This window comes from Lytechinus variegatus, chromosome 1, assembly GCF_018143015.1.
Source record: "Lytechinus variegatus isolate NC3 chromosome 1, Lvar_3.0, whole genome shotgun sequence".
NCBI lineage: Eukaryota > Metazoa > Echinodermata > Echinoidea > Temnopleuroida > Toxopneustidae > Lytechinus > Lytechinus variegatus.
The window spans coordinates 5476272-5495769 of record NC_054740.1 but is presented as its reverse complement, the minus strand read 5'-3'; the positions used below and the strand labels follow the sequence as shown (position 1 = coordinate 5495769).

Genomic DNA, 19498 nt, shown 5'->3' with positions numbered 1-19498 from the left:
ACAATCTTCAAGGTGTCAGGATTGTGGGAAAGGAGGTAAAGGTTTCTAAAAGTGTGAGCCATGCATTATTGCAAGGGCAATATCCAAGGTGTCTTGGATATCAATCAAAATAACAAGAAGTTAGTAAGAAAGTAAATTTTATGAAGTAAATTTTATGTAAAAATATCTTAATTTCAATGAGTAGAAGATACAAAAAGCAAGCCACAAGAAAGGAGAGGCAGGGGAACTAAAACCGACTCTGAAAAGGAGTTCTCTAACAAAGGATAGTGTTAGTATCTAGTCAACACATAAAGTACCGGTAGGTGTCAATCGACCGCATATATGTAGATAGCAGCAAGGCCACATCAACCCCTCAATTCCCCCCACAACAGAATTCATATGAGGTAGGGAGGCAAAGTAGGAAAAAATCTCATTTATTATTTGAATTCAGCATCTTAAAAAGTACTAGAAGAGTATCTTTAACATCAGATTTTTTTCCAGGGGGGGGGGAAGCATTTGAAGATTTCTATCCTTACCTGTCACCACCGCCTCCAAATGGGCAAGACATTCTGCTTTAGAATATACAGACTCGGTTTTACGTGATGAGAGGACCTGGTGGAATCCAAACGTCACTGGATGATGTGAAATACTGGGCACTGGCAGCAAGATTTGATCTACAGATGTTCAAGTGTTGACTTTAAGTCTGATAAGGATGCCTCTATAATCAACTTCAGTGATTTTTACTGCTATTATGCATACAATGATATGCTGGTAGTGATTTATATTATGCTGTAGAGAGAGAGAGAGAGAAAAATGTACATGGAATATTTAAGTCTTTTCCAAACCAAGTGGAATGCCTCTGGCAGTTTCACCTGCATCATGTGATTCAATACAACACCTGTGCTGACTTTCAAACAACTGTTGAATGAATTATTCTCACACAAAAAACCCCCAAACAAATGATATTAAAATTCTATCTTTATTGAACTTATATGACATTTCACCTTGGTCATGTGACCTGAAACTCTCATAGGATGTTTAGTGATATTTGATTACCAACTTACCAAGTTTCATGGAGATCCATTAACTTTCAAAGTAATGGTGGCAATTCAACAAATACCCCCAACATGTAAAGTTCATTGAACCTAAATGACCTTTGACCTGGTCATGTGACCTGAAACTCAGGCAGGGTGTTCAGTAGACTGAAAAATCGGCTGTTTCAAAGGAGTTTTTTAAAAACATTTTCTGATTTTTTTTAGTCCTGCTTGATAGACGGAAGTCTTCCATAGGAGTCGTATAGTCTGCTGTGCAAACCCTTCACTCGAGTTAACCCTAAAAGGACTGGGGGGATGATGGCCTCCCCTCGACGCTTCGCGCGATATTTCCATGCAAAAAGACTGCACCGCAAAATTTTATGACTTTTTTCTCGCGCAAGTCTCGCGCAAGTTTTGAGACCAAATTCACAACATAAGGGTATAGCATTGTGACGCCAAATGACTTTTTACGAGACAATGTCATGCCAAAAATGGCTCAATTTTAGTCTATGAGAGATGAAATTCATAAGAGTGATTATTTTTCGTTCTAATTGGTCTGCTTAACTAAATATGGTTTAATTTAGTTGTTAAATGGTCTGTAATAATTTCCATTGAAAAAAACCCAGAAAAACAAAAGATTATGAAAAAAAATAAATACATAACAAATTCTAAGAACAAAGAAATACATTTATATTAGAAAAAAAAATGGCTTTCACAATTATTCTGTTGAAACATTTAAATTAGATTACAAAGATGACATCTGCAAAAAAAAAAAAAAAATTCGAAGTGAAATAGGGTGTTAAATATATTTGCATATTTTATTCATAATAAATAAAAAATAATTTTTTTATACTAGGTTGTTGTTTACAAGGAATTATATTGCTTTACAAATCTGAGTTCAGAAGGGGGAGGGCCATCATGGCCCTCCAGTCCTCAATACATATTCTTAAATAGCCCAGTCAGTTATTTCACAAAACAGTTATATATGCACATCCTGCTCGGCATGCAAATGAGGGGGGCTAGGGGCTTCAGCCCACCCGCCTTTTTTTCCAAAACCGTGTACAAAAACGTAAAAATAACCATAGGATTGTGATTTTTTGCATGGTCAGCCCCCCTCCCCCACTTTGAAAACCAATCAGCGGCCCTGAAAGGAACATGTACCATCGCAAGAAATGCATCGCTTGAGTTACGCGCTTGCGATTACTGCGGCTGCATAGAGTATAAGTGCAAGTGACGCGTATAGCGGTATCCTCAGCAGGGCCAAGTAGTATTGGATATACATGTTGTAACCACACGCATGACACGTGTGTGGCTGCATGCATGTGGCTGTATACACTGCATGCATGCATGCTTTGTATTTCGCTGACCCGAGAGAGGTATTAAAAGGGACTTGGAACTTCGAAGCTATAAAAGGAATGCAAAAAAGTTATGAATTGTAAAAAAAAACTTTAAATAATGCGACCAAAATACCACAAACAACCCCCCTCAAGACAATCTGCGAACAATTTAGCCATGTTTAGAAAAATTCCAGCACGATTGAGTGGAAAACCACAAAGAAAAGCGCTTTCAGACAAATGAAAGGACACACAAGATTAGCCAAATTAGAGTAAGGATATGGTTCAGTCAAGTTGGTCATTAAATTGTCAAATCTGTAAAAAGTGAAATGTTGTATGATTCAAACAATAAAAAACAAAAGAAGTAGAGAGTGAGGGAGATCATCATCTGTCTCATTTGCATGTCACTGAGTCTGAGTTGTGCATTATTATCACCGTTTTGTGTAGAATAGGCGAAACAAATAAAATGTCATAACTTTCTTTTATACATCCAATAATTTTGATTAAATTTTCAGCACTATGCTAATTTTATTTTCCTCTATTTGTTCAAATCCACATTTTTCAGGGGTGGACTTTTAGGTGCACAGACATGGGGCTCCCCTTTCATACTACGAAGTTACTCAGTCAGAGGTCTAATTTAGACCCACTCTCGTGTGTTGCAAGGTTAGCAGTATATTAACCTTGCACCATGAACCACGTTTGGCAGTTGATTTAGTCGCGCTTGCTGCGACCCCTATTTCTTCTGCATGGTGTCCACAACACATGACTTCTATGGCTTGATTTTTCTGTGCACGGCGGCATGAACCCTGGCTTGAGTGACTTAGACCAAGATCTAACGTAAGGCCTACATCACTACCCTCTAAAAAATTAAATGATTAGATCTAAATTGAAAAATATTCTTAAAGACTCTCATTTTTTACTTTAGTTAGACTTACTAGACTTAAATCCCATTTCTGCCTCATCATGCTCATTGCTCTAGACAGCTGAGCTAGCTAGCAGCCGTCTGTTTCGAGGAGTCTTTTAACATTTTATAAAAAAAATTCTCCTTGTACACAGACGGCTCGCTATCGTGCAGCCACCATTAGGGGACTTGCAATGCAAAATCCCCGTCGGGGCTCTTCAATTTTTGTCTTTAAAGAATAAAAATTTTGAAAATTAACGCGGCGCGCGTCTGTCGCGCAAACTCACTTCCCCGTTTTATCCGATCTTAAGAGTTAAGTACATAAACATATGGCCATTGAGTTCCCTGTACAGATCGCGCTAGAACTTCGTTTTCTGTATTTGGTGAGTGACTGAAGCCAACGGAGTTTAGCTGAACAACCAACAAAAAAGAGACCGAAGCTTTTGGTCTATCATTGCTCATTTTCCTTGTCAGACCTTGATGCTTGAGCCTGAGGCGAGTTTTTTTTTCTTTTATGGAATTGCGGACAATTATAACATATTTATCTAGATCTATTATAGATTTGTGTTCTAAACGATTCTAATTTTAGTCAATTAAAAACACTGTTGCTGCTATCATCAGAGCTGGATAGGGTATTTAGCCCATGTGCATTTTAAATATAAAACTCACAAAACCGTGATGCCGATTATTTAAAAAACACGCATCAAAATTCGCACACACTATAATCGGTACGGTATGTACCGGTACCATCAGCTGACCACGCGCGAGTGGTCAACCGGTTCCGTATTAAATAAAATTGATTACATTTAATTCTCACCACTACCACCGTCAGGCAAATTAAGCCATTCAATTACCATTACCATGCTTTAAAGGTGGCATCATGGTCTCCTCTTTTTTTCCTTTGTTACTTACCTCTTTACTCTGCAATTATTAGGCCTACTTCGAAGTCAAAACGTTCGAATGCGAATGCGGGCCGGCTATAGTATATATAGGCTTGGGTGCTTGGGTCATTGCGCGGGAGTACGAGAGTGTATGAGTCGAGAATGTAAACATTCGCCGTATATATACCGTGCATGCAGTGCATGTAAACCCGATTAGATATCTGCGCATGTATAGCATGAACGAAATACAGTGACGTGAATGGGTGTTCTGGGGGGTGTGTCCTGGGTGTGGCAGATCATGTTCAACATGTGTTTACTGTTTAGCATCATAGGGGGTATCACGCTCACGTCGTGTGAAGAATAATTGCAAAATATAATTTATAACTGCACTGGCATCCCTTGGAAAATACCAATCTTAACAAAGCTCTGCAGGAGTGCATTCGATTTTAGATGACGATATGGCCCAGTTTTCCAAAACTCTTTCCCGAGATATCCAGTGCCCCATTATTAGTCTGTCTATATCCAATGATGCCCACAATACTCTTTCTACAGTTGCGTTAGAGGTATATTTTAGAGATCGAAGCACTTCAAAAATTAATTTACCTTACGTGCAATCACATCATCCGGATCATATACATTTATCACATATATGGTCAGTCGTCATTATTACATCAGTAATGTTTCTACTATTCTCATTTAGAACACTTCATTTCTAATGGAACAGCATTATAATCACTCGATCATTATCAGAAGATCATCATAATCTCCATCACCACCACTCTCACCATATCATACTAATAATCAACATCTTCATCTGTCTAACATTAATTGACATCATTAGCACTACCATCATCACAGTCACTGCCATCATCCCTATCATTACCACCATCGTCATCAATATCATCACTACCATTACCAATTAAACATATCACCCACATATTCATCATCGTTGTCATCATCACTATCATATCACCATCTAATCATCACCACAATCATAATCCATTACCATAATTAATCATCACCACCATATCATCACATCATCATAATCACCACCATCACCATCAACACCTCCAGGCAGTACCATCATCATCACCTCCAACATCATCATCATTTCTATGCATCACAACCATAACCACTATTTTTTACATCATCAATAAAATATTACATAATGTTGGATCACAAGAGGGATAGCTTTCCAACTGTTCGCAGGGAAATTCCCAACAACATATTCTGTATTCCCTCGATCATCAAATAATCAAACATTGAAAGAAAGCATGTTAACGCCTGGCATACACTACATGATCCTTTACGATCTGATTTTCAAAGAAATTCAGCCAATAAAATCTTAATGATCAAAGCTTGGTTAAGACTACTGAAATAGAAATTCCAGTCTATATGCAGGGGGGGGGGGGCACTTACATTGATGAGAGGATACCATGCGCGACCAAAAAAACACGTAAAAAGGATGTCTTTTTCAAGATAGGGCACGTTACATACGTAACGTGATAAGAGTGTCAATAACACAAAAATAATGTAAAAAGTGTTATCTATTTCACTAGGAAAGCTATGTGTTTAGGGTCAAATTTGCGGGGATAAAACAAAATCAAAATGTTTTATAAAGGATGTCCTTTTTGCCCCAAACATTAAGTGTTTAGAGTCTGATTTGCGCAAGGTGTGGTGCCGTACCAAACCAAATGATGTGTAAAGGTAAAACCGACGACCGACGGACCCGTGACATAAAACAATAAAATATCGCTGTACTTGTTTAGGGGTTCATTTCAGGGACTACTTGCCAAGAGTATCGTTTTGTTTCCAATACTTGTTAAGGGTAGGGTTTCACACGCCAATATTTGCTAAGGAGTGCATTTTCAGAATATGGAAAATACGTGTTTAGGGTGCTTTTCGAGACCCCGTGGTCGTGCATGGTATCCACTCGTCAATGGAAGTGGCACCCCACCCCCCCCCCCCCCCGGGTCTATATTAAGCATCCCATTAGGAATAAAGCAAATTCAATTCCAAATCATAATGATATCATCATCAGATGTGACTTGAAGCAAATTTGGCCTGTACTCTGACCACACAGTTTGCAGGAAAGCATAATTCTGATCTTTAATATTGCTAGCACGATGCCCAACTTTAAATGAAATAATTAAACCTCCTGAACTTTCACATTTAATGCTAAATAAAATTTCTTTTACAAATGTGTTGTGTCAAATCATGTATGGTGCGCCCGGCAATAACGGTATACAAAATGAACAGTCCCATACATGATGATTTAAAAGTTGATATCTTTTAATAATCATTGCACTTTGAGCTTAATCTACAAGACATATACAAAAAGTGATATATTCTTATAACTATACTTGCATACATTCTACCAGCATTAAATCAATCACATTAATTCAGCTGAACATAAAGTCTGTTTATATGGCATGCTTTATATACATCACATGATTATCAAATATCACTTTTTTGTCACTTCATTTCCCATCATAATAATAATTCACTGGAATGGAAGTGGCCAGAGAGCATAACTAAAATACTCAATTTTCAGAATGTACATTGAATAATGAGCATAATACAGTAGAATGGTATACAATAGTATGAGATACAAATTAAGTCCTTGTTAACGATTTATATGGATTCTTTTTCCTTTTTTTTGCTCAGGATAGGATGCACTCCTTACTTGAGCAAACATGCATATGGGATACACTGTGACCTTTGACCTCTTTATCAAAACCTATTCTAATAAGGATGAACCAGACTGTCATAGCCATAGGGCATAGTTCATAAGACCATCTTATATCTTACCAATATCATCCTTAAAATGTATTTCAGTAAGGTGAGAATTTTGTTCAATGTAGGACCTAGAGCTGCCAACCTGAACAAGATAATTTTAGTATTAGTTAAAAATTAGTATTTTGGTGAGATCATCAGAAATACTATAGGAACAACACATAAAAACGAAACCCTGGCAATCAGTATTTTGCATGAAACCATCAGTATTCTTCTCATTTTTCAGTACTAGTTACTGAAAATCAGTATTACTTGGTATCTTGGTATCATATAAAATAAAAAAAACAATAAATCCACTAAAAATGTCTGTTTGTTTTTTTGAACCAGAAAAGACAAAATGACTTCATATAGTTGTACACAATCTAGAAAAGAGGCATGTTTCCAGTCAAGCATAAAAGGTAAATAGATGGCCACACTAGCAAAGAAATTAGGGAAGTCCATTCCACAAACATAAAAAAAGAAAGAACATAAATGTAATTTAGCAAAGGTAATGACAATGGCAAGATATCAGTAATCAACCCTTGCTCCAACAATTCAATTAGAAAATAGAATCTTCAGGAATGAGATATGTAAGCCTTGCTATCAAATAAAAATAATCTGCCATCTTTGCAAAATAATACAAAAAATATCAATGTGGGTAAAGGGATTTCTTTTCAGAAGCAATCTGCCTTGAAAATCAAAGGAGCTCTATTTTGAAAATCAACATCATTCTTTATGTGAGCTGTAAGAAAATGACACTTCATATCTATTCATGAATATAAATATAGATTAATGTAAATAAAAACAGACTCCATTGAATTCTCAGATTAATGGGCCCCCCCTATTTGAGTTTTATTAAACACGGTTCAATATCTGTGTATTATTGAAGTGTAGCCAAAATGATAGATTTCGTTCTTAAATCTTTTACTCATGTTTTATGTGTGCTGACCCAAAAAGCGAATACACATGTCACTAACGTAACATTTGCTCCTGCAACAATGGCTTCCCCTCTAATTTCTTTGAAGATAAAAGGATAGGGTTGGGGTTGTGGGCTTTTGGTTCAGAATGATGTGAGGATTAAGATTTTGTTTATGTTTGGCTTAAGGTACTGATTTTCTGATGAGGTTTGGCAGGAGCAAATGTCAAGGAGCCTACTCATCACTGTAGAAAGTTATTTATGGAATAAACCTAGATGGGATAGGGTATTTTAGGCTTTTAAATGATATCATTCAGTATCTATCAGCATGACACATTGGTTCACAAATATGAACTCTGGTTAATCTGGTGAATTAATTTCTCTCATACTAATGAGAAGACTGATGAATTTCTTGAACAAGAAACAATAGTTAATGTTGTGACAATACACTGTAGAGCAAAAGCTCAGACATGTTAATATATTTCTTCATAAAATAAGTCGTAAAAATGTGTGTCTTGAGTGGAAACAAAACGAGACATTTGACAATTCATAGTATTTTACCCTATCTCTCACCAGCACTTCTTTATTTGTTTTCACTTTCAATAAATGAAGGGTTAGATTCAGAAAAGTTCCTTTTGTGTTTAACCATCGGTTCATCTGAGATTCCTTCCAATGGGACCTTCACCAGGGGGCCGTTTCATAAAGCTGTTCGTAAGTTAAGAGCGACTTTAAGAACGAATGGTGATCCTTTCTTGTGGTAAATGTCATATTCATTGGCGATGGTTAAGCGCGTAAGAAAGGATCACCAGTCGTTCTTAAAGTCGCTCTTAATTTACGAACAGCTTTATGGAACACCTACCGGGTGTCCTACAACCAGACCTGCCAACCTCTGGGAATGAAAAATTATATTCTGTGATAAAAAAACTGTATTTCATAATAAAATGCGTGGCGCACTAGCTCATCGCGGCGCTAAAGCTGCATGCAAGCTAAAATGTGCAGTACTCTTGCAGACGAAAAAAAAACAAAACATTGAAACATGTGTATATCTCACCCTGGTTTTAAACAAAATGATTGAAAAAAAGTTACCTGAAATTACATTGATTTAATAACCATATTTGTGTAAATTTTATGAAATAGAGACAGAAAGAGATGATTTTTCTCAATAAATAAATTACGATTTTGTAAAAAAAAGAAGAATTTTTTTTTAAAAAAGGTATGTTTTAAAGAAAAAAAAAGGAATGCCATATTTTGGTTGCAAAAACGTACTAAATACGGCAAAAACGTGCTGGTTGGCAGGTCTGTACAATGTATTCACTGGAAATTTGCCTTGCAGGAAATGGATGGTAGCTTTATCTCCTGGGACCCATAACATAAAGCTTAGCAATTGATTGCAGGGCTAAATTTAAGATTGATCATACACAACATTCAATGCAATCGATCATAGAAATCAACCCTACAATAGATCACTAAGCTTCATGTTACAGAGCCTTGACAGGGAAATTGCCAATTCGTCCACTGCCAACTCGTCCACTCACCACATGGTCTACCTTCATTTAGTCTAATGAAATTCCGTCCATCAACATTTCGTCTAACAACCATTTGGTCCAATCATAACTTCATCTAATCGCCACTTCATCTATGACCATTTCGTCTCGTAACCAGTTGGTTGGTCTAATAATTATTCTATTTCCATTGATTTTGCACAATTAACACCTAGTCTAATTAGACCAAATGGTATATGGACTAAATGGCTATAGGACCAACTGGTTAGTAGACAAAATGGTGAGTGGATGAAATGACAATTAGACCATGTGGATATTAGACTAGATGAACTGATGGTAGACCAAATGATAGTAGACGAGTTGGCAATGGGATGAATTGGCATTGGACCAAATGAAAATAAACCCTTGGACACACGGAAGTCTAGTGAGATTGGGCAATGTCAGTAAAGAACTGCAGGACATCTTGAATGGTGAATTCCAGTGAGATCTTAGATCCTGGGTAGCAGCGGCCAATCATCGTCTCTATGTGTTTGTACTGACGGAGGAAATCCTCCTGCATCATTCGCCATACAACCTATAAAAAACAAAGGAAGGACATATCACAGTAATGAAATAGATGGTAATGACAGTCTCATTGAAACCATTGCCTATGGGAATCTGCCGATCCTTGGTTTAATCGTACTTGAATAAGAGAATCCAGACTTTTGATGTAACCATAGATCCCACTAGTTCTAGTAGGATTCATGGTATAACAATGGATCCATTATTGATTTACTCAGAGTGAATGATAGGTATGTCTATTCTGGCTATATCTCATGATCACAATATGTGCCATGCAATGCTTAATCTGAATACCACATTGGAATATGTTAAGTTAAGGACAAAGCAAAAATATGAATTTATCCTTTGTAAATGTTAGAAGCCAGAGAATTAAAACAAAGTACTGACATTGGATGAAGCAAATAATGTCCTCAGAGGAGTTATTAACAGAGGGAAGTTTTAAGAGAAGTATTGCTGTTTAACTAGGAGAATTTTGTTATAAACTAGGACAGACCCAAATGTTTACAAGAGAGCAGTCGGTTTTTACTAAACATACATACCTGCTGGTATCTTATTGCCAAAACAATACATGCACACTGGTTAGTCACAGCCCAGAGGACCTTTTCATGAAAGTTTTCTGCATTAACAAGTTGTCATTATCACACAGTTACCATAGTAACACTCAGAAACATGTGCTTCGTAGTCAACCGTAACTAAGATAAGTTGTCAAATCTTGAACATTTGTCATCAAATTGTTATATCTTATAACTATCCTTAATTTTCACTGGCTGAGGAGCAAAGACAGATAAAACAGACTTTCTTAGATAAATCATCCAACAAGTCCTTTCAGATGACAAACATTGATAAAACATACATCTCCTTGAATACCAACCTGGACAAGATTCTCTTCTTCACAAAGAGTCTTCTCAACTTTCTTGATCAAACTCTCAAGATTCTTCTTCACCTGAAATTCAGATACAATTCAAAATTATTGAAACAAATATTGAATATTCACCCAAGGTGAAGCAATTATTCTGATGCAAAATGTGTTATATACCTCTTCTGAATTGAATTTCTCTCAACCTGAATAGATTTCTTTGGTCCTCATAGATTTAACTCAAGCAAAGTTACCTGTATATAAGCCAGGGTGTTAGTATGCAGCAACTAAAAACATTGCAGTAAGTGCTATATAAATGTTGCATATTATTATCATAAATCTTGTATCTAAACAACGTTAACTCAAAGCAAGAATGACAACACAGGGTTTGATTTCTCTATCAATATGGACATCTTAGACTGTCTTTCTGTTTATTACACAATATACAAATAATGAACGTTTATGAGTGCAATGGACAGAATACTTCATGAGGTGAAAGATGAAATGATCCATTCAACTCGGCTACACCTCGTTGAATGGATCATTATTTCATCTTTCACCTCATGAAGTATTCTGTCCATTGCACTCATAAACATTCATTATTTGGTTAATATAACACCTAAAAAATGATTTTTTTTTTTAATATGAAATTCATGAATTTCGATGCAAAACATGCTCATGCAGTGCAAGTTCGGTCTGTTGATTGCTACGTCATTACGTGTGCACTGCTGGTGCCTGCAGTTGCAGTCTCGGTGCTCGAGTGCAATGGACAAAATCGTATGGATCCAAAATTGCACGGTTGATGACGTCATTGCAAAATTGGGTGAATGAACGATATCAAACAACCAATCAAATCACAAGGATCTATCTAGGTGTCATATAATACACAATTATGTAAGTCTGTCTTCTTTAAGTTGATATTTTACATTCATGTTCATGCTCATGTTCACACTCATCTTTAACCCTATCTAGGCCGGGGTATTTTGGGAGTTCATATGGCCGGGGGGGGGCCTCGCAGGCCCCCCCTTGGGATCTCTTCCGTCAACCGCGCGATCGCGCCAAAAATTGCCATGCAGGTTGTCTGGGATATAATCTACAAAATTGTGTAGTAATTTATTTCATGCAAATTGTTATTATGTAATTATGCTAATTTATGCATAATTAGTATGCGAAATCGTACTTTTCCCTCTAACTCCATAAATAAAGCTCCAAATGTTCTAATTTTTGGCATAGACACTCTTTGTGATGTTCCTAGCAAATGTACATGAAAAAAATTGTGATATCAGATCAATTTCCTATGTATTATATTGTTTTTTGCAATTTCTTATGTATTTCTTTGTTTTTTGGACCCTTTGTTTTCCATTGTTTTTTCAATGAAATTTGTTGGGGACTCTTCTAAGATCATAACAAGCATAAAAGACATACATTTAGGCCAGCAAAACTATACACAACAAAAAAAGTAAGTCCCCCCCTTAAACAAACATCAATAATTTCCCAACCAATGCGAGTTTTTAGTATATTTTTACATGAGCGTGTAGGTAATTTTATAAGCTACCCTCTGAGTAAATGTTGTGGACTTATTTTGCGTCATGCTTCAGTGAGCACCGTCAGAAGGCAAAAATGTCACTTTTCAAAAGTCACAAGCCAAAAATCATGACTTTGATTCCATTTTACTGGAACTAATTCCACATTCTTATCATGAAAAATAGTCAGAAGGCTTGTAAAAGGTACTTTCTAAAGTACGATACAACTTTTTCGGCTAAATTTCACGGTTGAATAAACACAAGTCCAAATTTGCAATAATTGGATTTTTTACACATTTATATCAGTAAGAATGAAAGAATATGATGACAGTTATTTTTGGGAAGAGTATCTTCAACAATATTCATCGTTTCACGGTTCAATGAACATTTAATAAAAACAAAAAAATACGATTTTCAAATATCATAGGCAAGTATTGTTTCATTTTGGTAACTGAAAATGATCTTTTCTCAACTTTTTCGTTATGTTCACGACCATTTAACATGCTTCAATGATTCAAAGGCGTTTAATTAATCACTCACGCTTGAATGAACATGTGGAATGTGCTGTTCTCTTTTTTACGTTATTGGAAAAAATGCAATTCGTAACTGTGGATATCTGTTGAAAACCTCCTTGCATAGTTCATTTGATTTGATTTTTATGAAAATCCCGATGTTTAATGCATCAGTGAGCACATAATATTCGAAAATTATGCAAATGAGAAGAAAGTTCAAAGCCTTGGCCCCACTCTGTGCCGTGTTAAATGGTTACTTTGGTGTGCGCGCCTTTTGGATAGTGTTACTCTGAAGCCATGTGCGAAGTTTCATGAAATAACTGTTGGCAGAAGTAGCGAAACCGTCCATGAAACAAACCCTCATTTCATTTTTGTGAAAATGTTTACTTCTTCTCTCATAGACTTGTGTACATTATGGGTGCATATGGGCAATTCCACAGGTTGGGACAAATCTGTAACGTGAGTAACCGACACATTCCAAAGATTTGCCAGGAGCATAATAGAATTTCCCAAGTTTTGTTTTTATACAAAGGATAGTCAGACTGTGTACTTTGTTGTGATACAGAGATGTTTAGTTCCTATCAATAATAATGGAGTTACAGCTCCAAGTATGAGTCAAGGTGTCTCCAAATGTAACGTGAGTAACCGTGGAATAGCCCATTATATGTTTAAGAATAAGTAACCCTTCATTCAATATGGTGGAACTTTTTTCAAGGCTGTCTTTAGCAATGTCATTTGGCAGTAATGTTTATCAACCTAAGGGCAGAATTCTGTGCAAAAATGAAATCGATATGTTTATTCATGGATGAGTGAGCACGCATCAAAGTGGGAAAATTGGTATTTTCAATGTCACAGACTCATTTTAAATGGTAATAAAGTGAATATTGAGGGCAAATTCGGTTTCAAATGTTTTTGTTTTATCATCCATCATTTCTATCACCGCACACTTTCCGGTTTTTCATGGTTGAGCGAGCACATTCGAAAACTTAGGAATGAATACTCTTTATACGGCATAAATGTATTCTTTTCGTAACAATTTCTCATGATCAGTTTAATTTATGGGCAAATTAGTGGTGGACCCAGAATTTTAAAATGGGGGAGGGGCCTATAATCGGGGGAGCCACCAACATTTTCAAATTTTAACATGATCTAGCAAGTTGTAAAGAATACTACCATAACCCCCTATGATGATACGTCACACTACAGGGGCCGCGGAACAGTTTTCAAAGTGGGGGGGAGCTGAGCCAAAGTGGGAGGGTGGGGGCTGACCATGCAAAAAATCACAATCGTATGGTCATTTTTACATTTTTGTACATGCTTTTTGAAAAAAGTGTGGGGGGGGCTTAAACCCCTCCCCCGCTTCCACGGCCCCTGCAATACAATTTGCTCACTCAACCATGAACATAATTATATACGATATCAAAATTGTGTGTGGAGTGGCTAAATGATGGATAGTAAACCAGTATAACACCATAAAATTCACCTAAAAATACACTTTTGTCCAACATTGTACTTGCACAATCTGAAACACGACACTTGTGACTTTCAAAAATGGTCATTTTTAATTCAATCTTTGATTACTCATGCATGACTAAACCGATCAATCTCATATTTCCCCAGGAGTTGCCTAATGAGTGTAGAAAACCACCTACGAAATATCATATCTCAAAATAATTCCGTTCAAAAGTTACAGCAATTTGATTTAGGGGGGACTTACTTTTTTTGTTGTGTATATAAATAATCATACATTTATGATTTTTGGTTGAACACACAATTTACATTGACTTTGTACACAAAATCATGTTTTTGAGCAATTTTTGGTCTGACATGCACTTACATAACGTTGCGTAATTTTAGAACCGGGTACCCGGATGACACAAAATTGGTCTCAAAAGTTGCGCAAGACTTGAAAGTAAAAAGTCAGTGAGCAGCGTGGTCAAAAAATTTTGCATGGCGAAAATATCGCGCGATTCGTGGAGGGGGGGGGGCCTCCGAGGCCCCCCCCCCGGCCTAGATAGGGTTAAGCTAATGTCTTACCTCTTTCTGTGGGTATTCCTTGATGATCTTGCGTAGTTCTTGTTTGCTGAACTGGATTTGATAACCAACCTCTTCTTCCTTCACTCCCTGAGATACAAGCACCTGAATACCTTCAAAGAAATGCTGAAAAAAAAAACAAAAACAATTATGTGAAAAATCTGAAATACATAGGATGGAATTTTAGCATTTTCTTTTGATATTTTTAATATACAACATGATAATAACAATCTCAAATTTTAAACATAATATCTAGAACATCTATACAGTAAACATGCATTTCATTACAGATGATTTCTGCACATCCGTAATAGGCTACCCACAATAATACACAGTCTCTACTGGGGAGAAATGAACTTACATTGAGCTTCTCCATTGGTCTTCCTAAGGAGTCTCTGACATAGGATTGTAGATGATCCTGATACTGTTGTTTGGCTTCCTTACGCTCTGATTCTAGACAAGTAATCTTCAGTCTGGACAGAACATCTGAAGAGTTGAAGGTATAGCATTATTAAAATCACCGATCTTTCTTTACTCACATACAAACATCAAAGTCACAATTTTATACAACGGCAGATATGGTTCATAAGAAATGGACTTGAAAACAATTAAACAAGTGTCAAAGAATGTGCTCATGAATATCAAATAACGACTTTTTATTGAAATAAATGCCAAAATGCTGGTAGAAAGCATTCAAATAAAAGATATTCATAAACCATTTAGACATGTTTGTTAGTAAATCTAAAATGCAAATCCACATAATCTATGTGTATACTACTTATTCATGAAAAAGCTCTTAATACAAAATCATTGCTTGCAACAAGTTGTATACTGTTGTGAAATATTGAATAATTTCATCCTACTTAATCCCATTTTATCCTATAAAGTACAATCTTCAATAAATATTTACGTTAACATACTCACCATGAAGATGATGAAAGTTTTCTGTAGAATAATTGGGAAAAAAAATTGGGAAAAGGTCAAACAAACAAGTTATGCTCCCTCTTTTGAAATATTTTTAAATTTTCTTATAATAAATCCAAGTGGAGCATATATGTAAAGATGAGAATATATGTAAAGATAAAGAAATATGATGTGATAATTTGAAATATTGATTTAATTTGAAGCATTTTTGATCATATAAAGAAGTGTTGTATCTGGCTGAAGTCCACATAACATAAAGCTTATCAATCATGGGGCTTTATTTTACAATCAATCACACACACAAAACTACTGCAATATATCTGTGAAAGCAGTCCCAATATCAATTATTAAGCTTAATGTTACCTGGGGACCATTTCATAAAGCTTTTTGTAACTTAAAGGGGAAGTTCACCCTGAAGAAAACTTTGTTGTAAAAATAGCAGAAAAAATAGTAAAAAATATTGGTGAAGGTTTGAGGAAAATCCGTTAAAGAGTAAGAAAGTTATTAGAGTTCAAAATTTTGGATTTGTGACGTCATAAACGAGCAGCTGCCCCATGTGTTATGTAATATAGAATGTATGAATTTCAAATTTTCATGGTTCCTGATGACTTAATTTTGTTTTCTTTCCACGATCGGGTGTGGAACGATTTGTCTATTGATATACAAAAGTTACAGTGAAAACCATTTTCAATTTTCTGAGAAAATGACATTTCGTTGATTTTTTTACCATTCGCTATGTAGGAATGCTGCTCGCATATGACGTCACAAATCAAATAATTGAAATTCTAATAACTTTTTAATTATTTGATAAATTTTTCTCAAACCTTCGGCAATATTTTTTATTATTTTTTCTGCTATTTTTACAATAAACTTTTTGTCAGGGTGAACTTCCCCTTTAAGAGTGACTTTAACAATGACTGGTGATCCTTTCTTGTGGGTAATGATATTCACCATTAAATGTTCATTGGTGATTATTTAGAGCAGAAGAAAGTGTTACCAGTTAACTTACTAACAGCTTTATGAAACGTCCCCCAGGCCCAGGACAATCAATCTTTGAATGACAGAGGTCACTTTGCCCATAGCCAGATACCAGACTGAAATACTATTGAGGTAAATGCTGTGGTCATTAAAGAGAAATACCAGTAGTTGCAGTAAACACTGATTTCATGAGAAAGTCTGTAAAACCAGGCTTAATTGTCAGTATATCATCGAGGATCTAGATCTGGTACAGTTACATAAACCAAACTTTGTGAAATCATGAAATCTACGCTGAAAAATGTTTACACTGAAGATCACCAACACAGATAAGCGCACATGGGACAGTGCATTATTATTGCTTTGAACGTCGAATGTCGCTTGACCCGAATCCTGTGCTTATTTGCTAATTTCTCAGCAATTACACAATTTCTTCCAGAATCCTTTGGCACATATTGTTTATTTATACAAACAGACACTTTGGTGGTCATTTCATTGGATTGTGTACGAACTCATTTTGATATCGTTACCACAATTGGATTTACCTTTAATGTATTTTGTGCAAGATTTTAGTACTGTCTTCTTGTATTTCAAACAATTTACAACATATTTTTTTACATCAATGTTCTAAACACAGGTTGAGAAAATGGGTATTCATAAAAGAACCAAGAATTACATATTCACTAGAGAATACACATTACCATAACTAATAACACATTGTATTATCATTTTACAAATTTAGTTGACATTTAATGAGAACATGCGAGGTTTTATGGGAATAATGGGAAATGTATTTACCAAAGATGATGACATCACTGGGTGTCTTCTGATGTTCCAGGGCTACTCTATGGATGTTCCTAAACTGGGCCAGGACCAGCTTACTATAAGCCTTGTCTAGGTTTCCTCGTAAGTCTGATCCCTTGAACACAGACTCTGCTTGACATGCAAATGTCTAAAAAAAAAGAAAAGAAAAGAGAATTAGAGTTTTGCATTAGTGCTGGCTTTCATTTTTTAAAATCTATCCTACTGCAAAAATGACAACACAATTAACAAACTAATACAATTGCGAGAGGCCAGACATAGCTATTTCCATATCCCACACCCTCTCCAATCACAATCACTAAAAACACATAATATTATATATTCATTATTACTGTAGAACAGTTTAGTTAAAACAATGGTAGCAATTAGTGGGATCATTAAAACAATGGGAGCAATTAGTGGGATCGTCTCTGAAATAATTCCTAGTATACCATAAGTAACGTACTATAAACCGCACCCCCAACTTTGGACTAAAAAAAAAATAAAAAAATCCTTCTCTCATTTACATACATATTTGAGGTACAAAGAAACAACAAGTGGAATGCCTCTGGCCGTCTCACCTGCATCACGCGGTTCAATATAGCAGCAGTGAGCTTGAATACTACTCTAACTCGCACAAGATGTTCAGTGATACATGGTTACTCTTATGTCCACTTTTTATGAACTAGACCAATAAACTTACAGAGATATGGTGGTTATTCAACAAAAAAACCCAACATGGCCAAAGTTCATTGACCTTTGACCTTGATCATGTGACCTGAAACTTGCACAGGATGTTCAGTGATACTTGATTACTCTTATGTACAAGTTTCATGAATCAGATCCATAAAATTTTAAAGTTATGATGGTAATTCAACAGATACCCCCGATTCGGCCAAAGTTCATTGACCCTAAATGACCTTTGACCTTAATCATGAGACCTGAAACTTGCACAAAATGTTCAGTGATGCTTGATTACTATTATGTCCAAGTTTCATGAATCAGATCCATAAATATTCAAAGTTATGATGGGAATTCAACAGATACCCCCAATTCGGCCAAAGTTCATTGACCCTAAATGACCTTTGACCTTGGTCATGTGACGTGAAACTCATGCAGGATGTTCAGTGATACTTGATTAACCTTATGTCCAAGTTTCATGAACTAGGTCCATATATTTTCTAAGTTATGATGACATTTCAAAAACTTAACCTCAGGTTAAGATTTTGATGTTGATTCCTCCAACATGGTCTAAGTTCATTTACCCTAAATGACCTTTGACCTTGGTCATGTGACATGAAACTCTAATAGGATGTTCAGTAATACTTGATTAACCTTATGGCCAAGTTTTATGAACTAGGTCCATATACTTTCTAAGTTATGATGTCATTTCAAAAACTTAACCTCAGGTTAAGATTTGATGTTGACGCCGCCACCGCCGCCGCCACCGGAAAAGCGGCGCCTATAGTCTCACTCTGCTATGCAGGTGAGACAAAAAACAAGCTGGAGCGGTGACAAAATATTACCGAGTATGCTTGGCGTCTCTTTTAACTTTAGCCAGGGAACTTCACTACTCTGAATCGAGAATAAAGTCAAAATTAGTGTCATGAAGGTGGGTGCGTTTGTTATGGAAATATTTAATTAAGATGGTAATATTCACTTCCCATTACCGCGGCTCATACCCCTCTTAAACAACATTGCCAGGGTGGATACGCCCGGCCACTCGATGTGTTGTGAACTGGCAGACATGTACAGGAGGGGTTACGGCAGGCTGGCTCAGACCCGTCACCGTGTATAAAACACACCCCCGACTTTTGCTTCTATCCCGCCGAGAAAAAGGTGCGGTTAATACACTGTTACTTACGGTACACACTTTCTTAATGAAGAGAAGGGAAAACAAACCTCAAATTCTTTGACAAATGGAAGAATGCCACATTTACTCTTCTTGGATATCCTTGTTTCCTCTACAGAGCGAATCAAATGGTCCTGG

General features: G+C 36.2%; 2 protein-coding genes across 4 annotated transcripts in view; both read right to left on the bottom strand.

The window, feature by feature from the left end:
- The window catches only part of LOC121413249 (tryptophan 2,3-dioxygenase-like), a 29312-nt gene extending 25051 nt beyond the window's left edge, over positions 1–4261 (bottom strand). Inside the window, exons 1-2 of the mRNA XM_041606041.1 lie at positions 4161–4261; positions 516–768 (exon numbers count right to left, since the gene is read on the bottom strand). Coding sequence (XP_041461975.1) covers positions 516–547 — 32 coding nt within the window. The 5' untranslated portion in view covers positions 548–768; positions 4161–4261. The remainder of the gene's footprint in view (positions 1–515; positions 769–4160) is intronic.
- A 5390-nt stretch (positions 4262–9651) lies between these two features.
- Positions 9652–19498, bottom strand: part of LOC121413044 (exocyst complex component 1-like) — a 36644-nt gene continuing 26797 nt past the window's right edge. For all 3 annotated transcript variants that reach the window (XM_041605833.1, XM_041605893.1, XM_041605947.1), the window contains 7 exons: positions 19411–19494; positions 17506–17659; positions 15733–15753; positions 15170–15294; positions 14812–14934; positions 10755–10826; positions 9652–9896 (listed from right to left, as the gene is read on the bottom strand). In XM_041605833.1, coding sequence (XP_041461767.1) covers positions 9744–9896; positions 10755–10826; positions 14812–14934; positions 15170–15294; positions 15733–15753; positions 17506–17659; positions 19411–19494 — 732 coding nt within the window. In that variant the 3' untranslated portion in view covers positions 9652–9743. The remainder of the gene's footprint in view (positions 9897–10754; positions 10827–14811; positions 14935–15169; positions 15295–15732; positions 15754–17505; positions 17660–19410; positions 19495–19498) is intronic.